Below are 23,022 nucleotides of genomic sequence, written 5' to 3' on the forward strand. Positions count from 1 at the left end.
ATTGTTGAAATCATCTGATTTAAAAGTCGGTTGAAAATCACTATTGAGGTTTCTATGCCCGGTGAAAAATGAACGGCGGCCCTACTGAAAAATGGGTGGCCTACACGTTTCCTGATGAAAACAAAACAATATGTAAAAGCGATTCACACGCAGCATCAAGCAACTATCGCCTGCATGGAACGATTACGGAACAACAACATTAATTGTAAGATACGTGAGCAATATTCGGCTAAAAAAATTAATAAAAATAATCTGGACGTCGACGGAAGTTGATTGATCGTCTGAATCGTGTTTAATGCATGCGTTTCCTGATGAAAACAAACCAATCTCATTTGCATTTATGGTTGTAAGTGAGCTGTCAGAGAGCCTAATACTCACATGGTCAAGTTGGCCCTCTATATAGTAACCGACGACACGACCAGGCACTCCGAAGAAAAATCGGAATAAAAAGTGTCTGTGAGTGATTTCCCGTCAGTTACCACAAATATAGCGACCCCTTGATAATGATCAAATTAATCTTTTTAGGCAACACTGTTCTGGTTGCTATGCGTTATTTGTCAATGAAACGCAATTATAGAAATAAACAAACAAATAGAAAAAGTATCCCGATCCATTGTCAGTAGCCACGAAAATGCAAGAAAAAAAGGATTAAGTCCGAAATAAAGCGATATATTCTCTTGTGTGCTAATAATCAAGTAAAATTATTGTTTCTAGAACTCGAAAAAAAGTGGAGCAGGATGTTTATTTCGTCTATTATGTATTCAATTAAGACCAAAAACATTATTTCGTAACACTAGAAGAACCCTCACAAAAGTTTAAATCATTGAGAAAAGAACGATAATGAAATTGCTGCGTTCTGTGATGTCGATTTGAAACACCATTATTATATTTAAGCTATTTTCAAAGATCCTTTATACATAGAGTCAGTAACAAAAAATGCATTATTTATGTTATTTCTCTGCTAAATCATGGTAAAAAGCTTGATTGATTCCATGAAGATCTTTATTGAAGATGCGTTTCAAGTCTTCTCAAGAGAATTTTCCAAGAATTATTCAGATGTCATACTAAAACCAAATACAAATAATAATACTCCTAAGTCCCATACAAACGAACCGACAATGTTTGGTTCACAGCCTGAACAAGTAAGCCTAGCAAATTACTCCCTTTCATTGCGATAGTTTGAAAATGTGGAAGAAGATCGTTTCTGGCAACGCTTTATGCTAGTTGCTACGGCGCAAAACAAGTTTATTTGTTTATGTTTTCCGTTGCTGTATTGCAACAAATTCAAAGGTATACTCCAGCTAATCGATGGATGAAGAATTGCGATATATTTTGGCAGTGATGGGACTTTATTTCATAAACGGGCCTTGGTGTGGAACATGGGTACGATTCGTATACGAACCACGGAAACAGCGATTAGCCGACGACACGACAAGGCACTCCGAAGAAAAATTGGCAATGAATTTGTCTGTTAACGATTCACCGCCAGTTACCGCAAATATAGCGACCCCTTGATAATGATAAAAATAATCTTCTTGAGCAACACTGTTTAGGTTGCTACGAACTAGTTACCAAGGAGCTCCAAAGTAAATAAACAAACAATTTAAAAAAACGCAAAAGATACGCGAATGGTACACATTTTTACAGATTTTGTTCAATATTTCAGTAACTTCAAGGTCATCTTTCCATTGTACGCAATGAAAATGCTAAACAGTCAACATGTTCTAGCTGCAATGATTTCGTAAAAAATCAAATTCATGATCGAGAAATATAAACAATTTATCGATCGAGCATTTTTTAATGTTCTAACGGTAATGATGTAGAATACGGATACAAAAATAAAAAATAAATTTGTTCCCGACGGTCTGGATTGAATCCTAGAATATATCTAGGCCAACCCGCGCCCTGATTCAAACATAGGTTCCCCCATTCTCGTTCGGTAGAATGGCGCTCCAATTTCGGGAAGGTCCCGCACGACTAGAGATGGGCAATTCGTTCGCGAACGGTTCAAAAGAACTAGTTCTTTTGAAAGAATGAACGAGCTATAGTTCTTTTTTCGAGAACGGTAGTTCCTCAGTTCAAAGTCGAGGGATCTTTTTTTTCGTTTTTCAAGCTCGCTCAACCTTTTTTCAAGAACGGTACTAATAAGAAAGTTTCGTCACGAAACCTCAGTTCTATTTCGAGGGACCTTTTTTTCCTCGCTTGAGCTTACAAAAGTGAGTTCTCGTTCAGTCTTTGAACAAACAAACCAACTATGAAAAGAACGAACGAACTAGTTCTTTCAACAGAATTCTGCATCACTGAACGGTTCTTTAAAATGAACTGTTTTGCCCATCTCTACGCACGACGGTTATTCAAGGTAGAACGTGTACAATCACTATCCTCCACAATACGGCCACTATGACCGGTACACGCTTGATAGTAGCTTAAAAAGAGAATGACGCATCGATCGGCGTGATTCACGAAATCACGTTCCGTATCATCGTACATAGGAGGTCCGAAAGAATCAGAAATCCACATTTCTACTGGTTCACAGAAACAATTTGTTTTTGTTTTGAGATTATTTATATAGTCCGTTCCATTGAAAAACATACGTAGCCATGGTTATGGTAACTGTTATCTAAAATCAACAGCTTTCTACTTTTGTTGCCAGTTTCAATAGATTTTCAAGCAACTTCGTTTTGACATTACCAGTTACTGAGGGGTAGTTAAATTTTCGATACAGTTTAAATAGACGAGTGGCAGGTCGTGTCGTCGGATTAGCGCTCTACACGATAAAATAAAAGTTAAAAGAGAAACAAATGCAAGCTGTGTATGCGTTTTCCCAATAGTCACTCATCTATGCGTGACCCAGACAAATTGATTATATCCCGAACGGTGGCAGACACAGCAGTTTTTCTCTCACGATGGATACTTATTAATATAATTATTTTCTATTAGTATTATGACGTAAAGATTCCCCGCATTCAGCAGATGTTGGAAAAATTCCAACTCCTCTCACGGGAGTGATTTGCAATGAGAAGAACGGATGGCTACCATAACGATTCGGTGAACAGTGCCGAGACATTCTAACATATAATACTGAGTGTTGGAGACGTGACCATCCCTAGAACCCAATAGTAATTGCTGGGCTCACTGGTGGCAGCCCGACTGTCACTCAGTTGATGCACCGACCAGCATCCGGTCTATTTGTCAGAATCAGAATGTGATATGTAGTAGAATAAGGAACACGCGTTTTTACCTCTAACTGTGCGTCTATTAATAAAGTCAGTTTTAATGTTTGGGTCGTGTTATATTCATTATCGGTCACCTCCGAACACACCCACAACAGTGGCGACGAGGATTTAAGTTAAATTGGCGATCAGAAGCTAATCTTTATCACCCACGAGGAAACGAGAAGCATGGCGGAATCTAACCTCAATCCGGAGCATCAGCAACCGGGAACCGGCTTACCTGGCGGTCCACAGCACCCGGGAATGCAGCAAAATCATCTGCGTCATTCAGCTCCATTTTTCAACGGTCCACCATCATCGCAACAATCAGCGAATAGCAGCTCATCTTCTACAGAAACCACATACCAGCTCTTTCAGCAGCTTATGCAGCAGCAGCAGCTATTCATGCAGCAGCAGCAGATACAGCTAATGCAGCAGCAGCAAGATTTCTTCCGGAGTGTCATATCATCGATCAATGTTCAGGTCCCTCCAAACCCTGAAATGATTCTCGACTCGCTGGCGAACAACATCAAAGAGTTTCGCTACGATCCGGACGGAAACATAACCTTCGCTGCATCGTATGGCAGATACGACGATTTGTTCGAGCAAGATGCCGCACGATTGGATGATGAAGCGAAAGTCCGCTTGCTCATGCGGAAACTAGGATCAGCAGAACACGAACGTTACGTGAGTTACATCTTGCCGAAATCGCCAAAAGATTACAAATTCAGCGATACAGTGGAAAAGCTGAAAATTCTTTTCGGCGCTGCTGAGTCTGTCATCAGTAAACGGTATCGGTGTCTACAGGTAACCAAACAACCGACCGACGATTATGTTACGTACGCTTGTCGAATCAACAAGACTTGTGTTGAATTCGAGCTGAGCAAGCTGTCCGAAGAGCAGTTTAAATGCTTAATGTTTGTTTGCGGGCTAAAGTCAGAGGGAGACGGCGAAATACGAACGCGGCTGCTGGCGAAAATCGAAGAACGTGATGACGTCACACTAGAGCATCTTTCGGAAGATTGTCAGCGATTGTTGTGCCTGAAACGGGACACGGCAATGATCGAGTCATCAGCATCAACGTCATCAGTGAATTTCATCAAGCGAAAACAGCAGTTTTCAAAACGTCAACATAAGCCACCAGTGGAGTCAGCCGGACCAGACAAGAGCAAACAAATACCCTCTACACCCTGCTGGTACTGCGGGGGAATGCACTTCGTTCGAGACTGCACTCATCGGAGCCACAGATGCAAGGACTGCGGCAACATCGGACATCGCGAGGGATATTGTTCCTCTGCCAAGCGAAATTTCAAGATCAGCCGAAACAGAAAGCACCCAGGATCGTTAAAAACAAAAACCGTAAGTCTCCGTATAAATACCGTCGATCAAAAACGCCGTTTTGTTAAAATTTTACTGAACGGTGTGAAGGTGCGTCTACAGTTGGACACGGGGTCTGACGTTAGCATCGTATCGAAACGCTTGTGGGAGAAAATAGGTAAACCACCCACTGCACCAGTAAATGAGCTAGCCTCAACAGCGTCAGGCGACCGATTGCAGTTTTTGTTTAAGTTCAGCTGTCTAGTTTCTTTCAACGGTGAACAACATCACTGTCAGTTTTACGTGGTCGAAAACTCGCTTTATCTTTTCGGAATCGATTTGATGGAAGCATTCGGTCTCTTTTCATTACCCATTAACATGTACTGCAACAACGTCAGTGTTCCTGCTATCACTTTGCAGTCACTCAAAGCGGCATACCCGAGTGTATTTAGAAACGAGTTAGGGTTGTGCACGAAAACAAAAGTGAAATTGGAACGGAAACCAGATGCAACTCCAGTTTTTCGTCCGAATCGTCCAGTGGCTTATGCAGTACACAGCACGGTTGACAACGAACTTGACCGACTGGAACGAGCAAAAATCATCACACCGGTAGACTTTTCGGACTGGGCAGCACCCATCGTCGTTGTCAGAAAAACGAACGGGTCCATTCGCATTTGCGGAGATTACTCTACAGGTCTCAACAATGCACTGCAACCGCATCAGTACCCGTTACCGCTACCGGAGGAGATTTTCAATAAGTTGGCTAATTGTACTGTATTTAGCCGAATCGACCTGTCGGATGCGTTCCTGCAAGTAGAGGTGGACGAAAGTAGTCGTGATTTATTAACCATCAACACCCATCGTGGACTCTACCGGTACAATCGTCTGCCACCGGGAGTCAAAACAGCACCGGGAGCTTTCCAGCAACTTATCGATACAATGCTGGCAGGTCTTCCTCATACGTGTGGTTATTTGGATGACGTCGTCGTTGGTGGTGTCACTACTGAGACACACTGGGAAAACCTTCGCGCAGTGTTTCAAAGAATCAGCGAGTTTGGATTTACCATCCGAGTGGAAAAGTGCATCTTCGCTCAGCCTCAAATCAAATATGTAGGTCATCTGCTTGACCGCAATGGTCTTCGCCCAGATCCAGCAAAAGTTCAAGCCATTAACGAAATGCCACCACCCACTGATGTATCTGGTGTTCGGTCCTTCCTAGGAGCAATTAATTACTACGGAAAATTTGTTCCTCGTATGCGCTGTCTGCGGTATCCTCTTGATAAGCTGCTCAAAGCGGATGCGAAATTCAAGTGGACAGCAGAATGCCAGGCGGCATTCAACAAATTTAAGGAGTTGCTGAAATCTGACCTACTGTTGACACACTACAACCCTGCACTTGATATAGTGGTGTCGGCAGATGCGTCGTCTGTTGGTGTTGGTGCTACTTTGTCACACAAATTTCCGGACGGCACTCTCAAAGTTGTATACCACGCTTCCAGAGCATTAACAGCGGCAGAGAAAAACTACAGTCAGCCCGATCGTGAAGGACTTGCGATAATTTTTGCGGTGACCAAGTTTCATAAAATGCTGTTTGGTCGTCGTTTTCATCTTCAGACAGATCACGAGCCGTTGCTGAGAATATTCGGTTCAAGGAAAGGGATTCCTGTTTACACATCGAACCGATTACAACGTTGGGCTCTTACGCTGTTGCTTTATGAGTTCACCATCGAGCACGTTCCGACAGCGAAATTCGGCAATGCTGACATACTTTTCCGTCTGATCAGCCAGCACGTCAGGCCTGAGGAAGATTATGTGATTGCTTCGGTCTCTCTGGAAAATGACTTAAGGTCAGTTACACAAGATGCATTAACCGTTCTTCCTTTAAGTTTTAGGATCGTACAACAGTCTACACAGTCCGATCCTATTACCAAGGCAGTTTATCGTTACCTCCTTGATGGGTGGCCTAAAACCGTTACCGATGCAGAGCTCAAACGGTTTTATGCTCGACGTGAATCTCTTACCACGGTACAAGGCTGCATACTATTCGGCGATCGACTGGTTATACCATCGCCCCATCGCAAGCGTAGTCTTCATCAACTTCATCGTGGCCACCCTGGAATTCAGCGAATGAAGGCGATTGCCAGGTCATATGTTTATTGGCCAACTCTCGACAGCGACATTGTTGATTTCGTCAAATCCTGCCGTCAATGTGCGATGGCTGCGAAAACACCGCCGAAGTCAGCGCCGTTGTCTTGGCCTAAATCATCGAAACCGTGGCAGCGCGTTCACCTTGATTATGCTGGACCGATCGACGGGGAATACTACCTGGTTGTCGTAGACTCTTTTTCGAAATGGCCTGAAATTGTGCAGACGAGAAGTATCACTACAGCCGCCACAGTGAAAATCCTCAGAGATCTGTTCGCTCGCTTGGGAATGCCAGAGACACTGGTGAGTGATAATGGATCCCAATTCACCAGTGCAGAGTTTCAATCGTACTGTACGAACAACGGCATCGAGCATCTTACAACAGCACCGTTCCACCCTCAATCGAACGGTCAAGCCGAGCGATTCGTGGATACGTTTAAACGATCGATTAAAATGATTAAGGAGGGGAGAGCGACAATGTGTGATGCTCTCAGTACATTTCTTCAAACTTACCGGAGTACACCTTGTTTTTCTTCTCCAGACGGCAAATCACCAGCAGAAGTTTTGTTCGGTCGTCCGATTCGTACTATTTTGGATCTGCTCCGTCCACCATCCGATCGTGTACAATTGGAACAATCGAGCGAGATTCATCCCTTAAAGCGACAATTCATCGTTAAGGATACGGTGTATGCAAAAGTATTCGTCAAGAACCAATGGCACTGGGTTTCAGGAACAGTTTTGGAACGTGTAGGTCGTGCAATGTACAACGTTCAGCTCGATAATAGTAAGCTTATTCGGTCCCACGTTAACCAGCTTCGAGATCGTGCTAATTCAGAGAGTCGCAGAGTATCAGCATTGACAGATAGAACGAAACTTCCTCTCAGCATTCTACTCGATGCTTGGAACCTTCCGGCCCGTTGCACACCAGATCCATTAGCACACTCAACACCAGTAGCATCCATTCCAAGCTGCTCTAGTTCGAGACAGTCGTCAGTACCAAATACCTTGTTGAGAAGGCCCACATTGTAATCAGAGTCTTCGTTGTCAGCATCGTCTTCGTCATCTTCGACAACGCCAAATTCAACATCAGAATTTCAGTCTGCTAATGAAGCCGACTCAGCTGTACAGGTTCCTCGCCGCTCTTCGCGTGTACGAAGAGCTCCGCAATGGTTCGATCCCTATCAGCTGTATTAGAAGGGGAGATGTTGGAGACGTGACCATCCCTAGAACCCAATAGTAATTGCTGGGCTCACTGGTGGCAGCCCGACTGTCACTCAGTTGATGCACCGACCAGCATCCGGTCTATGTGTCAGAATCAGAATGTGATATGTAGTAGAATAAGGAACACGCGTTTTTACCTCTAACTGTGCGTCTATTAATAAAGTCAGTTTTAATGTTTGGGTCGTGTTATATTCATTATCGGTCACCTCCGAACACACCCACAACACTGAGCAATTTCCGAAAAGCCAAGGAGCAAATTTCTGAAAAGCCAAGGTGGACAAAAAACAAAATCCGATATGGAATAATTGCAATTATACTGCAAATAAAAATATTATTTTTGAATATTAGTTGTTGTATTCCTAGAAATTAATCGATTTTAAAAAATTTAAAACGTCAACAAATGATTTACAATATTAGATTACAGTATCAAATCTAAACTTGATCAGTTTTTTGGAATTATCAACCTTTTTTCATCATATCGAAACAGTTTCCATCAGGATGAATTCAAATCGGCTTCACGTGTTTGTCCACTTCCACAAGCAAATATCAGTACTCATTAATGCTCTTGATTAAACCGGTGATTTCAAATCCTTCCTCATTCTTGACCGTGACTAGTTTATCTTGATGAAGCCAGTATCTAAAGTAGAGTACATACAAACAATGCAAATCCTCGCATCGAACTTAATTAAAAAGTCCTTCAACTTCAGAATTTGCGTCAGAATTTGTTCATATCTCAAATGTGGAAGATTTGTACCCATTCTCGAATTGAAATCACGAATCAGATCATCCAAGTAAACTGTCGGAGTCGAATTGCTAAGATGACTGTGACTTAATAATACAGCCACCAATTTTCGTTACCTCATTCGCATATATATCAATCGGTCATTTCCAACCGATCATATCCCGGTACACTTTCATGAATAGCCTTAAATATGGCGATCGCAACCAAATGTTGAGCTAGCGGCAACCAAAACAGACTAGACAGTGGAACATGCAGTTGGATTGAGAACATTCCATATCACTTTGGAGACCGATTCCGTTGGTCTGCCGGCGAGGAATGACGAATCCGTGAGTCAGCCTAGCATTTGAACGATTTCCATTGAACTGCTAACTACGGGTGAATAAAGTGATAATATGCCAAATGTGTACGTTTTGAGATTATTGTAATAGTCACTTGCAGAAAAATCAATAGGCATTTGATTCTTATAAATTGGTTTCAAAACGGATGTGGATATTATTGGAGACAATGATTCGTTTGAGAATTACATAACCATTCTGCCCGTTTTAAGAACATTGCTAGCGTCTGATTAATCTGTGCTAGGAAATCAGTTTTGCATTTGTCGGTTCCCATGATAGTTTTTCTTAAGTAACATTTCAGTGTGTTTCCAAAAGTGCTCTCCAAAACTGATCTATAGGTAAATAAACTGTTAAACCCTGCAAGTAACAGAACGTTAATAATAGGAATGCATACAATTAAAATTCTCACCATATCTCATACACAACAACATAGTTCAAGTTTATTTTTCACTACAATAAACAGTAACTATGGTGAACTTGTTCTTACCCTTCAGTGTTACTAGTTTTATAGAAAACTCGTTAAAGTACATTGTCACTCTGACAGTGTACCGCACGATGCAAAATGTGTCCTTGAAAATTTGTCGAAGTATTCCGTATTATAATTTGTATTTGCTAAAACTATTCTAGGATTAGCAAAATTCATAAAACAAAAGTTTGTCTTAATGGCGTGAAAAAATAGTAATGCTGATGATACGATCTACTTAGAAGAAATTCTTAGTCGCATAATTTGAATATTTTTTGAAAACTATGCAACAGTTTCAATACATTATTGAATTTTTCTAATTGAGATGGTGTGAGATGCTGATGTAGTTGATTGGTAACTGCTATGCTATCAAATTTCCGGTGCATTTAATTACTGGTGGTGCAAATAAAATGATATAACATATCGGTATCGCATAGCGCTTCACTTAACTTTTAAGGGCCGATTCTTGTTCTTAAGTACAGTGGTAAAATTCGCGACTGGTATATCGATTAAGTGTTAGTTTTGTTTATCTACATAAACATGTCTTTGAACAACAGTATCCAAGGTATCTGTTATTTTTTTTTTTTTTTCATAAATACGTTTATTTCATAGGCAATATACATAAGTTTTTCTTCGCCGTGGCATCCACAATACATAGTAGTTTAAACCTAATACATTTCGAATATCATATTAGTATGTTGGTACTCATTAGTTAATCTAAACACTGTTTTTATCAAGCGAGTTGCTATTTTAAATTACATTACATAAAATACATTTATTTTGTACATGATCTTATAACTATTTCAGGATTGTTTGTATCAGTTCACCACTTATATTCAATATCCTATAGTTGGCTATTGGTTGAACTCATGGAAGAGAAAACAGTTTAACATAAAATAAAATTTAAATTGGAACTCCAATGGATTTAATGAAATGATAAAGAAGTTTCATGTATGGAAGGTCACGACAAGCAAGAATGTCGCGAACTGGGACATTGGATAGTCTACCTTGGGTACGCAAGGAATTTATTAGTTGAGATCTGACATCACGAAACTCCACGCATGTCCAAACAACATGGTCAATATCGCGGTAACCTTCGCCGCAAGCACAATGATTAGTCTCGGAAAGTCCAATTCGAAGGAGATGTGCATCTAACGTGTAGTGATTGGACATGAGTCTGGACATCACACGAATGAAATCTCTACTCACATCCAGTCCCCTGAACCATGCCTTTGTCGATATTTTAGGAATAATTGAGTGCATCCACCGACCCAGATCATCTTTATCCCAAGAAGCTTGCCAGCTGGCAAGTGTTCTTTGGCGAGACGCGCTATAGAATTCGTTGAAAGCAATCGGTCTCTCATAAATTTCACCCTCAATAGCACCACGTTTGGCTAAAATATCGGCTCTTTCATTGCCTGGAATGGAGCAATGAGCCGGAACCCAAACTATTGTGATTAGATAATTATTATTCAATATGTCGTTCAGACACTGTTTTATTTTACCCAAGAAAAACGGTTCATTTTTGCCAGCAGCGTTTGAGCGAATGGCTTCAATTGCACTCAGACTATCTGTGAAGAGGAAATAATGGTTTGGAGATAATGTGACGATTACATTCAAGCTATAATGAACTGCTGCTAACTCTGCTATATAAACAGATGCAGGTTCTTGAAGCTTGAATGAGGCCGAAACATTATTGTTGAACATACCAAACCCTGTCGCTTCTTCCATTCGCGATCCGTCCGTGTAAAACATTTTCTCAGAGTTAATATGCCTGAACTTACTTGAAAATATTTTTGGGATTTCCATAGAGCGTAGGTGGTCCGGGATTCCACGCACTTCGCGCTGCATGGATGTGTCGAAAAATAAAGTTGAGTCAGGTACATTTAGGAGGCTGACACGGATAGGAATATATCTTGAAGGGTTGATTTCCTGTGACATATGGTTAAAATATACTGTCATGAATTTTGTTTGAGATCGAAGCTCGACTAGTCGTTCGAAATTATTAATTACCATGGGATTCAGCACATCACATCTTATTAGCAGGCGTGATGAAAGCTCCCAAAATCGATCTTTTAATGGAAGAACTCCCGCCAGAACTTCAAGACTCATTGTATGTGTCGAATGCATGCAGCCTAAAGCAATTCGCAAACAACGGTACTGAATTCGCTCAAGTTTGATAATATGAGAATTTGCAGCGGAACGAAAACAAACGCATCCATATTCCATCACTGAAAGTATCGTTGTCTGATACAATTTTATTAGATCTTGCGGATGAGCACCCCACCAAGACCCTGTTATTGTTCGAAGAAAATTTACTCTTTGTTGGCATTTCGTTATCAGATACCTAATGTGTCCTCCCCACGTGCATTTGGAATCAAACCACACCCCGAGGTATTTGAAAGTCAAAACCTGTTCGATTATTCTTCCCATCATATGAAGCTGAAGTTGCGCGGGATCATGCTTTTTTGAAAAGACGACCAGCTCTGTTTTCTCCGCAGAGAATTCGATACCAAGATGAACAGCCCAAACGGACAATTTATCTAAGGTATCTTGCAATGGTTTTTGCAGATCAATAGCTTTGGATCCAGTAACTGAAACCACGCCATCATCTGCCAATTGTCTTAGTGTACATGGGGTTACTAGACAGCTGTCAATGTCATTCACGTAAAAATTATAGAGGAGCGGACTGAGGCATGAGCCTTGCGGGAGACCCATGTAGCTAATTCTGATTGTTGCCAAATCGCCATGTGAAAAATGCATGCGTTTCTCTGACAAAAGGTTGTGCAAATAATTATTTATAACCGCTGGGAGTCCATGTTGGTGGAGCTTGTCTGAAAGAACATCAATGGAAACTGAATCAAATGCTCCTTTAATGTCTAAAAATACAGATGCCATTTGTTGCTTTTGAGCGAAGGCAATTTGGATGTCAGACGAAAGTAATGCAAGGCAATCATTCGTCCCTTTATTTCTACGGAAGCCAAACTGAGTATCTGACAACAAACCGTTCGTCTCGACCCAAGTGTCGAGACGTCGTAGAATAATTTTTTCGAACAATTTTCTGATGCAGGACAACATCGCAATGGGTCTATATGAGTTGTGATTGGAAGCTGGTTTCCCCGGCTTTTGAATGGCGATAACTTTCACTTGTCTCCAGTCAGGTGGAACAATATTTTGCTCAAGAAACTTGTTGAACAATTCCAACAAACGTCTTTTTGCGAGGTCGGGCAGATTCTTCACCAAGTTGAATTTAATTCTGTCCAATCCAGGAGCGTTATTGTTACAAGACATGAGTGCTATGGAAAATTCCATCATTGAAAAGGGGCTATCAATGGAATCATCATTTGAAGAAGACTCCCTAACAATGCTATGCGTAGGAACGGAATCTGGACAAACTTTCCTCGCAAAATCAAATATCCATCGATTCGAGTACTCCTCACTCTCATTTCCTACGTTACGATTCCTCATTCGTCTGGCCGTATTCCAAAGAGTGCTCATTGAGGTTTCTCTTGACAAACCTTCCACAAAATGTCTCCAATAGCTGCATTTCTTAACCCGAAGTATGTTCTTGTACTTGGTTTCTAAAACCAAGAATTTTTCAAAATTCTGAGGAGTTCCTCCTCCTCGTTTTAAAAACGTCTTGAAAGCATTTTGTTTCGCGTGTTTAGCATCTGAGCACTCTTTGTCCCACCAAGGATTTGGAGGTCTTCTGTTAGACGATGGACCAAGAAATCGTTTGGTTTGGGCTTGTTCTGCGGCCTCCAGAATCGAACAAACGAGGAAGTCATATTCTTCAAGTGGGGGAAGCTCTTCCATTGAAGTTAAGACACTTGAAATATTACTTTGGTATTTAATCCAGTCAATATTTTTTGTCAAATCATATGGAATATTAACTGAATTAGCAATGCCTTTGTTACTGCTAATTGAGATGATGATTGGTAAATGATCGCTACCATGTAAATCAGGAAATACTTTCCAGGTGCAATCTAGTCGAATTGAAGTCGAACAAAGAGATAAATCTAATGCACTTGGACGTGCAGGAGGTCTTGGGATCCGTGTCATGCTACCCATATTTAGTACCGTCATGCTAAAATTGTCGCAAATATTATATATTAGAGATGATCTGCTATCATTGTAAACGGAACCCCACATCATTCCGTGCGAATTGAAATCTCCTAAAATCAAACGTGGAGCAGGAAGGGCTTCGACAATTTCATTAAGCTGTCGTTGTCCAACTTGAGCTCTTGGAGGAATATATACCGAAGCAATGCAAATGTCCTTTCCTTTAATGTTTATTTGACAAGCAACAACTTCTATACTAGAAGTCGAAGGAATGTTTAATCTATAAAAGGAATAACATTTCTTAATTCCTAAAAGCACTCCACCATACGGGGAGTCTCTGTCGAGGCGTATAATGTTAAAGTCATTAAAATTTAAGGCTATGTTTGATGTAAGCCATGTTTCGCACAAAGCAAATACATCACATTTTTGACTATGCAACAAAACTTTAAATGAATCAAGTTTTGGCATGATGCTTCGACAATTCCACTGCAGGACAGTGATTGAATCATTTGCGGCGGATGATAAATTATCCATCAAATGATACAAAACCTGAAAGAGCTGGCCATTGAGCTGATAACTGTTTCAAAAAAGTTCTAGCTATTGGAAGGAATGCTGTTATGATGGTCTTTAGAGGTTCAGAAATATTGAATGCAGCGAAAATCCATTCTACAATTTCCGAAAATTTCAGTAATCCTGTTGGTGAATGTGAAATGGAGCCCACTGGATTATTGTCTTTTCTTGAGCTAGTTCCTGGATTGGTTTGTGAATTTGACAAACCAGGAGGCACAGTTTTTGGTTTTAAATTTGGCTTTTTAGCTTTAACACGGGGATCTTTTTTTGAAGGTATAATTTTAGGTGTCTTTTTTGGTATTTTGTGGTTTGTTAATCTCCTCTTAACAGACCCTTGAGGAGTGACAAACGAGGTATCTTCACTATTTCCGTCAGAGTCAGATTCCTCTGGCTCCGCAAGATTTGAAAAACCGTTTTCGGTTTCCAAAGGGGAGACATGTATGACCGTTTTGAGCATTTCTGCATATGTGCGCTTAGACCGTGCTTTTAAAGAAAGCTTCATTTTGTCTTTACGCAGCTTAAATGCAGCGCACACTGAAAGATCATCATGAGGGCTTTCCCCACAATAAACACATTTTTCAACATCTTTATCGCAAAGATTATCCTTATGAGGCCCTTGACATTTGATACATTTGGACTTATTACTACAGTAAGTAGCTGTATGTCCGAATTTTTTACAGTTCGTGCAATTCATAACATGCGGTACGAAAAGCCGAACAGGAAGACGAATTTTATCGATATAGACATGGCTAGGCAATGCAGATCCGGCAAATGTTACGCGAAACGAATCTGAGGGACGATAAGACTTTTTTCCATCGACAATAGATGCTGAGTACAATTGTTTGCACTCGAGTATCTTAACTCCCTCAAGCATGGAGTTTTTAAAACGGCCAACTCCATTTTTAAGTAAATCATCTGCTGTCAGACTTGCTTCAGTCACAACACCGTCAATTTCTACCTCCTTCGATGGAATGTAAACTCGATATTCAATAGCAAATAATTTACAGGTTACAATATCGTTTGCCTGTTTCAAGTCGTTAACTACAACTCGAATTTTATCTCTATTAACCTTACAGATTTCTTTAACTTCAGAGAAATGTGATGTCAAATCCTTTGTAATTTGCATCAAGTTTAAAATCTTTTCTTTTTTTCGAAGATAGACTATCCATGGCCCAGTGGTACCCTGTGGATAATGTTTAGCCCTCGGAGTATTTAAACTTTTACTAGTATCCGGAATCGGATTCGGATGATCTTCCATGAGATCATCCATTACATTAAATTTTTTTTGTAAATTAATAATACCAAAATAAAAACTTATGTTTAGTAAAATTTCAGATATAAGAAATAAAAAATAAATTAAATTAAATCTACCTTGTAGCTGATGTCTCTGTTCCTTTATCGTGAAGAACGACGTGAAGCTCTTCCAACGATTTCCAATTGGCAGTCTTTTGCTGTTTCCAATTGGCAGTCTTCTGTCGTTTACTGCTATCTCAGTTGCTCTGCCGTCGTTGTGAACACCACTGCACTTGCTGTACCTGACCCCAGGTACAGTGCTTTTGCTCTTGGTGGCGATCAAATGCGATGCTTGCAGTGTAGCACCTCGCGATATATGCCGTCTCTTTTGATCCTACGCAGCGTACAAATTCTGGTACCTGGTAGATCAGCACTGGGTTGCTTTAGCACCTCTGTGCCTTTGCACCCCTTCGTCTTCGCACCTTTATGCGATGGCACCTCTGTGACTCGTCACTTCTATGCTCTCGCACCTCTGTGTCTCTACACCTCTGTGCGTATGAACGGGATGGCCTTCGTTGCTAGCTTTCCAGTCGGGAAACGCCCCGAATATTGCGTTTGCTATGGGCAGTTTAACTACCTGAAGCTTAGAATTGTCTCGGTAGCAGCCGTTAACTCACGAGCCAGTACAATCGAAACACAACCTCTTCGCTTGAATGGTTTTTACTGAATGAGGTATCTGTTATTTGAAATCAATAATTTATCAAATCGAGTTGCCAGTTTAAACAAATTTTCAAGCAATTTCGTTTTGACATTTCGAGTTACTGAGGGGTAGTCAGATTTGCGATACAGTTTTAATAGACGAGTGGCAGGTCGTGTCGTCGTAGTAACTGTTACCGTAATATTTTTCTGAGTGTACTCTGAACTTGAGTTACCACCTATCTACTCATTGTTGAGTGAGGAACGAAGCTGAGTATATTTTACTCAAAATAAAGAATTAATACTTTTTTCAAAATTTGAGTTTTGTTAACTCCGAGGGGGACGACACTAAAAAACTGCACTTCGCTTCGATTAGGCTTTTTCACGCTGCATACGATTATGCACACATTCCTTCTCTTTGCTACACATAGTAACGGTTGAATATGGATCGATCGTCTTTTCTTGGATTTTTGCTGGTTAAAAACATAATCATGTAGATATGATGTATCGTAATAGGCCATGAAACCTGAAAGTTGCAAATGTCACATGAAGATGCCAGATGCAGACAGTTCGGAGAGTTGTGAACTATCGTCCTGTAAAATCAGTTTTGTTATATTCTGGTGCATAGCTAACCCACACACCGAGAGCGTATGCTCCGGATTATCAGCCATATCCTGTCGGAATGTTGGCCATTCTCGTTTAATATCTGCGTCATTTTCCACAGTTTCTATATTCAACTCGAATCAAAAATTATTCCGAATTTCATCTACATCGTACACTGTAGGGTTTCTCTTGTAGAGACGTTCCATTGTCTGATTTTTTTTAACGTCTGCGAACCTTCAAAATATGCTAGAAGGGAAATCGTGAAGTAGACCGTTATGTAGTTTGCTGTTAATATGTATTAAAGTAAAAAAAATGAATTGTTATCCTTTCTATAAGATTTTCAATAACATATTAAACACAGCTTTATTCAGTTTTGGCTTCAGTATTAATGAAAAACGTTTCTAAACATAAAAATTGCAAGTCTTAGCATCTAACAAAATATAAAACCAGTTTAATATCACAGACAGAGATATCTTTGGGTAAACCTTCAAAGGGCTACAATAAATTGAAATATATTCCATCTTCATGCTCCCAGCTACTAAGAAAATAAATTTTCAATGTTGTTTAACCCTAATTTCATTTTACCAATCTGCTGAATGTTGACACTCAGTGAATGTCAAGACCAGTAACAGAAACTTTTTAAGAGATCATATGTTCTTTGACTTTCTTTTACACGGTTAGAAACGCTTTCAAACGGATCGATCTAGATGTTTGGATAGATGTAGTTTTTTTCGCTTTTCATTGACTTTTTGTATTTTATTTGAAAAAACCAGATCTGTCGTCCCCCTCGGTTAACTCAAAATAAATAAATTCTTTTTTGTTAATGTTTATATAGAAGGATTCCCTAGTTAAAATAATTTTTCTTTCTTTTAAATAGGAAGGGCAAAAGTGATTGAAAACCGTTCTATTTGACCGCATTGAAGTCAAAATTGAACGATTTTTATATCCTTAGGATCTCTCACTTTGCATTACTTTTTAGTAATGACAATTTTAATGAACGTGTAAGGGCCGCTAAAGGTACGATATCCCGATTTTGGTTCGAAATGAAAGTATTGTGCATGCAGATAAAAATCGGAAGCGACGTCTCTCGCCTGATTATGCTGCTCCAGCGAAGTTCACTGTGCACCAATGGTATGTAGACTGTCATGCGATATATTAATCATTCATAATTGTACGAAAAATCACTCCCTTGTAACGTTCAGTGTCAAACCCATTGGTTCCCAAACATACATTATCAAGGGGTAAATCACTCTAAACTCTAGACAATCTCATACTAATAAACTCATGTCATTCCAAAATAATTTTCTCTAATCTTATTTAATCCCAACTAGTCTAGATAAGTTTGGGTAATTTAAAACTAATCCAACCAAGTTTTGCCTAATCTTGTTTGAAGTGTATCTGTCATTCGAGCTCCCACGCAGAGATGCCATTTATAGAGATCTATCAGTATTATACAGATTTTTGCATGCGTATACAGATTTAATACAGATTCCTCAAATTAAATACAGATTTATACAGATACCACAAAAAGTAAGAAAGAAATAATTAAACTTTTCCGTCTGAGCTTGTTTGTTTGCCCATATTAAAATGAAAAAATTTTCGTGCAGCTGTTTAATGATGAACACTGAAATACATTTATATCATAATTTGAAACCAATGTAAACTGATGTTCAAGGAAGTCATGGCGTCATGAAACTTTATTGTCAGACTGAAAAGTTGTATGACCTGACTTGACGTTGCGTATTGGGCGTTTGAATTCCATGTTCGAATTCCAAGTCATCATTTTCAAACGAAAAAAGTATATGGATTTACAATTCAATTGTGGTTGATAACAAAAACAATTAAATATCGTCGTTGAATGTTCTTGTCAGTGCGGCAAGGACTTATGATATAAAGAAATGCTCCTTGCATCTGCCATTCTATAACAATAATCTAATGGAATAACATCTTTAAACATCATTTTATTTCCGAAATTTCCTTTCATTAGTGAATACAGATAAATACAGATTTTTTATACAAAGCAATATAGATTTCCTATGAAAATATCTGGCATCTTTGCTCCCACGTTTACAGCTTCTTATGTCAAAATAATGCTTTTCCAGATCTCGGCTAAACTTCTCTAATCCCATTCTAATCCAGCGAGATCCCTGCTAAACTTTTTTTACTCCCGGTAAAACTTGTTTGAGTTCAGACAAAGTTTAGAGTGATTTGCCCCTTGTACATTATCAACTTCAAGCGCATTCAGAAAGTAATATTCCATCGTTATGTGCTTCGATAGTGGAGGCAAGACAATGTATTCATTTATGTTGAAGCACGTGGCTCATAAACAAGACAACAAAATATGTATAAAGTAAAATGATTCTATCAGTTGATGTATAGGAAATGACAGTTCAACTGACGTCGCTCGGCAACGTCGCTGCGCTGGACTGTCCAGCGAATTGCAGATTAGTGCTGCAGCGACAATAGTGTCGTCGATTGTACTCACTTTAGAGTAACATAGAAAGAGCGTGTGATAAGCGACCCTTACACGAGACAATATTATTGTCAATACGAGGAGTATTGACAATACTTTTGATCGTGTAATGGAAACTCCATCGGATTGACGAAAATATTGTCAAAAAATCAAAACTGCTCATCAATCCGACAATACTTTCTCTCCAGAGAGGAAACTGTCAAATATGTGCAATGAACTCATCTCTAAATATTTCAATGTTCATTTGCAATATTTGAAGCTCCAAACGCTTGATTTTCTCGAAAAATGCGGACTCAAGTTACCAAGTCAATTGGATTGACGGTATTGACAATACTTTGGATTGACAATAATATTGTCACGTGTAAGGGCTGCTATATAACTAAATACGTCGATTCGATTAAACGGTCTTCAAATCGCCGGAGTAACGTCAAACGAAAAAGGTTTCGTGTCGTATTTGTTCTGAACTGTTTATGTTTATTTCGTTGCATATTACCTTTTTCTTCTATTGTGATTTTTTTATATTTGTCGGTTATTTCGGAAATCGCCTAGAATGGATGACGTAGCCTCGATGAAAAATGAAAATGTTAACCTACGTAAAATTCAGGCTAAACTGCTCCAATGGGAACAGAAGGATAATCCACTAGCTCCGCTCAGCTCCACCCAGAACGAGTTTATCAACAAATTGGCCGATTCGCTGGGAGGAGGAGCCAATCCGGTTGGTAGCATTCTCTAGATAAGTAATATCAAGATGAAATGTTTGTTTTTTATTTCTCAGAAAACCGATACATCCGAAGCTAATACAGAAACAAACACATCGTTGGATGAATTCAAGCTCACGGATAGTGCCATAGATTCTACGCAGGATTTTTTGTCATGGTATAATTCCGTTGATTCCGAAATTTTGGAACATTTTGACGATATTTATTTAGATTACTATAATCAATTGAAGACACGGTCGTCCGAATGTGGCAAACTACTGGAGGAAATTGACATTTCCTTAGAAGCTCTTCAGAAACTCACAAACGAGTACAATTTTGTTTCGGAGAAAACATCTTCGTTGCATCAGGCCAGCGAAAATCTGCTACAAGATCAGTCCAAACTAAACGAAATCGGCGAAGATATTCGCAAGCGGCTAAAATATTTCACCCAAGCAGAGAGCATATCGCAACGATTACAGAATCCAACATTTTCTGTATCGAATGACACGTTTGTCGATATCCTAAATTCGATCGATGAGTGTCTGGAGTACATGCGCGTTAATCCCGGTTTCAGCGAGGCATCAGCTTACAGCATCAAGTATCGTAACTGTCTTTCGAAAGCTACTCAAATGATGAAGAATTACGTTGGCACAATTTTGAGCAATGCCACAGCTCAGATATTAGTTCCGCGAGCGGGTTCCAAAGAGACGGTCGATCAGGGTGTAGAGGCAGCATTTGCGTTGTTCTACGGAAAATTTCAAGCGTCGGCACCGAAGGTTAAGCGCATAACGGCGATCATCGAGGAACGGCTTGACCGAAGCGTGGAGTACGAACAAATGCTGGCGGCATTGCATCAGCACTTTCTGGCCCAACGAGCGATGGTCGGTTTATGACCGTTGAGAAGATATTAATTTGAGTAAAATATTTGTTTGATTTGCAGATCATGAGTTCGGGCGTTGAACAAGCGATTCGGGATCTCAGTAAAAAGCACAAAGGTGACCACTGTGCATTGGTACGCTCGGCTTGTGCATTCATGGTGCATGTTTGCCAAGATGAACATCGATTGTTCTATCAATTTTTCAGTAACCCGAGTGTGCAATTAACGTAATGCTTGAAGAAGGTACTCATAAAGCTCGAATAATGTATCCAAAGTTTAATTACAGAGTTTACATGGAAGGACTATGCACAATTCTTTACGATACTTTGCGACCGTTCATTATCCGTATCGATCACTTGGAAACGTTAGCTGAAATCTGCAGTATCCTTCGGGTAGAGATGCTAGATGAGCACGTCAACTACAACCGTGAGTAGCAAACAACAAATTCTCCCTCGTACTAAAAATTAAATTCACTGCATGAATACATTCAAATTGTAGCCGATTCTCTGGAAGCGTTCGCAAAAATAGTCTACCAACTGCTGCAGGATGTTCAGGAACGAATTGGTTTTCGAGCTCAAAGTTATCTTGAATCGGACATCCTCCACTATCGACCCTCGGCTGGTGATCTTGCCTATCCGGAAAAGCTAGAAATGATGGAAAGCATCGCACAATCCCTGCAGGAAAACTATTTGAGGCGTGCTGATTCGCGTAGTTCAATTGTTTCTATTGCATCGCTGGCCTCTCAGGAAGTGGATAGCATCAATCAGCAGGCCGAACAAGCGACACGAGTCCGCGGCATCGGGAATTCGCCAGCCGATTTGCACGGTATGTGGTACCCGACGGTTCGCCGAACGCTGGTCTGCCTATCGCGTCTGTATCGTTGCATCGACCGGGCCATCTTCCAAAGTTTGTCGCAACAGGCACTGGTCTACTGCATACAAAGCGTGTCTAGTGCGGCCGGTCAGATTGCTCAGAAGAAATCCTGCATTGATGGTGAACTATTTGAAATAAAGCATCTGCTTATTTTGAGAGAACAAATAGCTCCGTTTCGTGTGGATTTCACAGTCAAGGAAACCAGCTTAGACTTTAGCAAGATGAAAACGGCTGCTTTCGAATTGTTGCAAAAGAGGAAACAATTATTTTCGCTTGGGTCCAACAACGCCCTGCTGGAGTTTTTGCTGGATGGAACACCTCAGGTTGGATAATCATCGTACGGAGTTCTTTGTTGCCTATATTAAATATAATATCTTTTAGGTCAAAGAGCAACTGTTGGACTCTCGGAAAGATGTCGATCGACAGCTGAAAACCGTTTGTGAAACGTTTATTAAGGATGCCACACGACAACTAGTCGGTCCCATATTGAATTTTCTGGAAATAGCTCAAAACCACTTGAAACAGGGTGTGACAGCGGCTACGCCTGGATCAAAACCGCAGGGTATGGCACTGCGGATGGCTCCATTTGCCGCTCCACAGCAAATTAGTTCTATCATCCAAGAAAGTGTTCGAAATATCAAAACCAAATTAGGTGGACTACAGCGATCGATGCAACTCTATCTTGCCAACAAAGACACCGAATTCATTCTTTTCCGACCTATACGGGTAAAATAACATATTTTGAACAACACATTTTGAAACAGTTTGAAACCGTTATCTGTTACAGAACAACATCATTGGCTCATTTGTCAAATTGGAACAGTTGTTAACAACCAACTCTTACAGTAACGACGACCTAACCGTTGTGAGCTGTCCGTCAGCGGAGCAAGTGTCGGTGTTACTGTCCAGCGTGAATTTGAGTGGAATCAGCGAAATCGGGCCGAGATCAGTGGAGTCCGGTGGAAATGTTCAGAGAAAGATTAGCTCCTCTTCGATGAGTAGCACTGGCGGAGGAGCAACCACCGGATCGAAACCACAAATTGAAAAGAAGGTTAGCTTTGACAGTGGAGCCGATATGATAGTGCAGATCGATGCACGCTCGGAAGAAAGTGAAACCAGTGAGGCTACGGCAATAGAAAATCCCCAGTAGCGGAATGCTGTCGCTTGATTCGTTTTCGTTGTATGTACGTTGGGTAATATGTAATAAAATGAAATGTTAAATATATTAAAAGCTCTTTTGTTTGGATTCGAATGAATTAGATTTTAAATTTTTCTACTTAGGGATTTGAGTGGGTGGTGGTAAACTCAATTCATCCGCTTCCCTTATCGGCATTTACTAACCAGTGATCGAATTTATTTATCAAACAAATGTAGACTATAGACAAAAAAAAAAGTTACAATGGTTTCTTATCAACTGTTCATTGTTTTTCTTATGATTTGGTCTCGATTTTCTTAAAATTGTTGTTAATTTTAATTGTTTCCTGGATAAAAATCGATTTTTT

The 23,022-nt window shown here is 40.1% G+C and overlaps 2 protein-coding genes and 1 long non-coding RNA gene across 3 annotated transcripts; 2 read left to right on the forward strand and 1 right to left on the reverse strand.

The window, feature by feature from the left end:
- The first annotated feature begins 3,748 nt into the window (after positions 1-3,748).
- On the forward strand, positions 3,749-8,157 carry LOC131427492 (uncharacterized protein K02A2.6-like). The gene has a single exon (XM_058590728.1). The coding sequence runs from the start codon at positions 3,864-3,866 to the stop codon at positions 7,701-7,703; it is 3,840 nt and encodes a 1,279-aa protein (XP_058446711.1). The 5' UTR covers positions 3,749-3,863; the 3' UTR covers positions 7,704-8,157.
- Positions 8,158-8,295: 138 nt separating this feature from the next.
- Positions 8,296-9,581, reverse strand: LOC131427494 (uncharacterized). The gene is made up of 3 exons (XR_009229277.1): positions 9,382-9,581; positions 9,070-9,329; positions 8,296-9,006 (listed from the first exon to the last, which is right to left on the reverse strand). It is a non-coding gene; the product is annotated as an uncharacterized LOC131427494 (long non-coding RNA).
- Positions 9,582-19,120: 9,539 nt separating this feature from the next.
- LOC131427493 (conserved oligomeric Golgi complex subunit 3) lies at positions 19,121-22,751 on the forward strand. Its single transcript, XM_058590729.1, has 8 exons — positions 19,121-19,512; positions 19,622-19,787; positions 19,848-20,651; positions 20,711-20,874; positions 20,934-21,073; positions 21,146-21,843; positions 21,902-22,246; positions 22,308-22,751. Exons 1-8 carry the CDS (start codon positions 19,358-19,360, stop codon positions 22,668-22,670), a joined length of 2,835 nt encoding a protein of 944 aa, XP_058446712.1. The 5' UTR covers positions 19,121-19,357; the 3' UTR covers positions 22,671-22,751.
- Positions 22,752-23,022: the final 271 nt, after the last annotated feature.

Source organism: Malaya genurostris, chromosome 2 (genome assembly GCF_030247185.1).
Source record: "Malaya genurostris strain Urasoe2022 chromosome 2, Malgen_1.1, whole genome shotgun sequence".
NCBI lineage: Eukaryota > Metazoa > Arthropoda > Insecta > Diptera > Culicidae > Malaya > Malaya genurostris.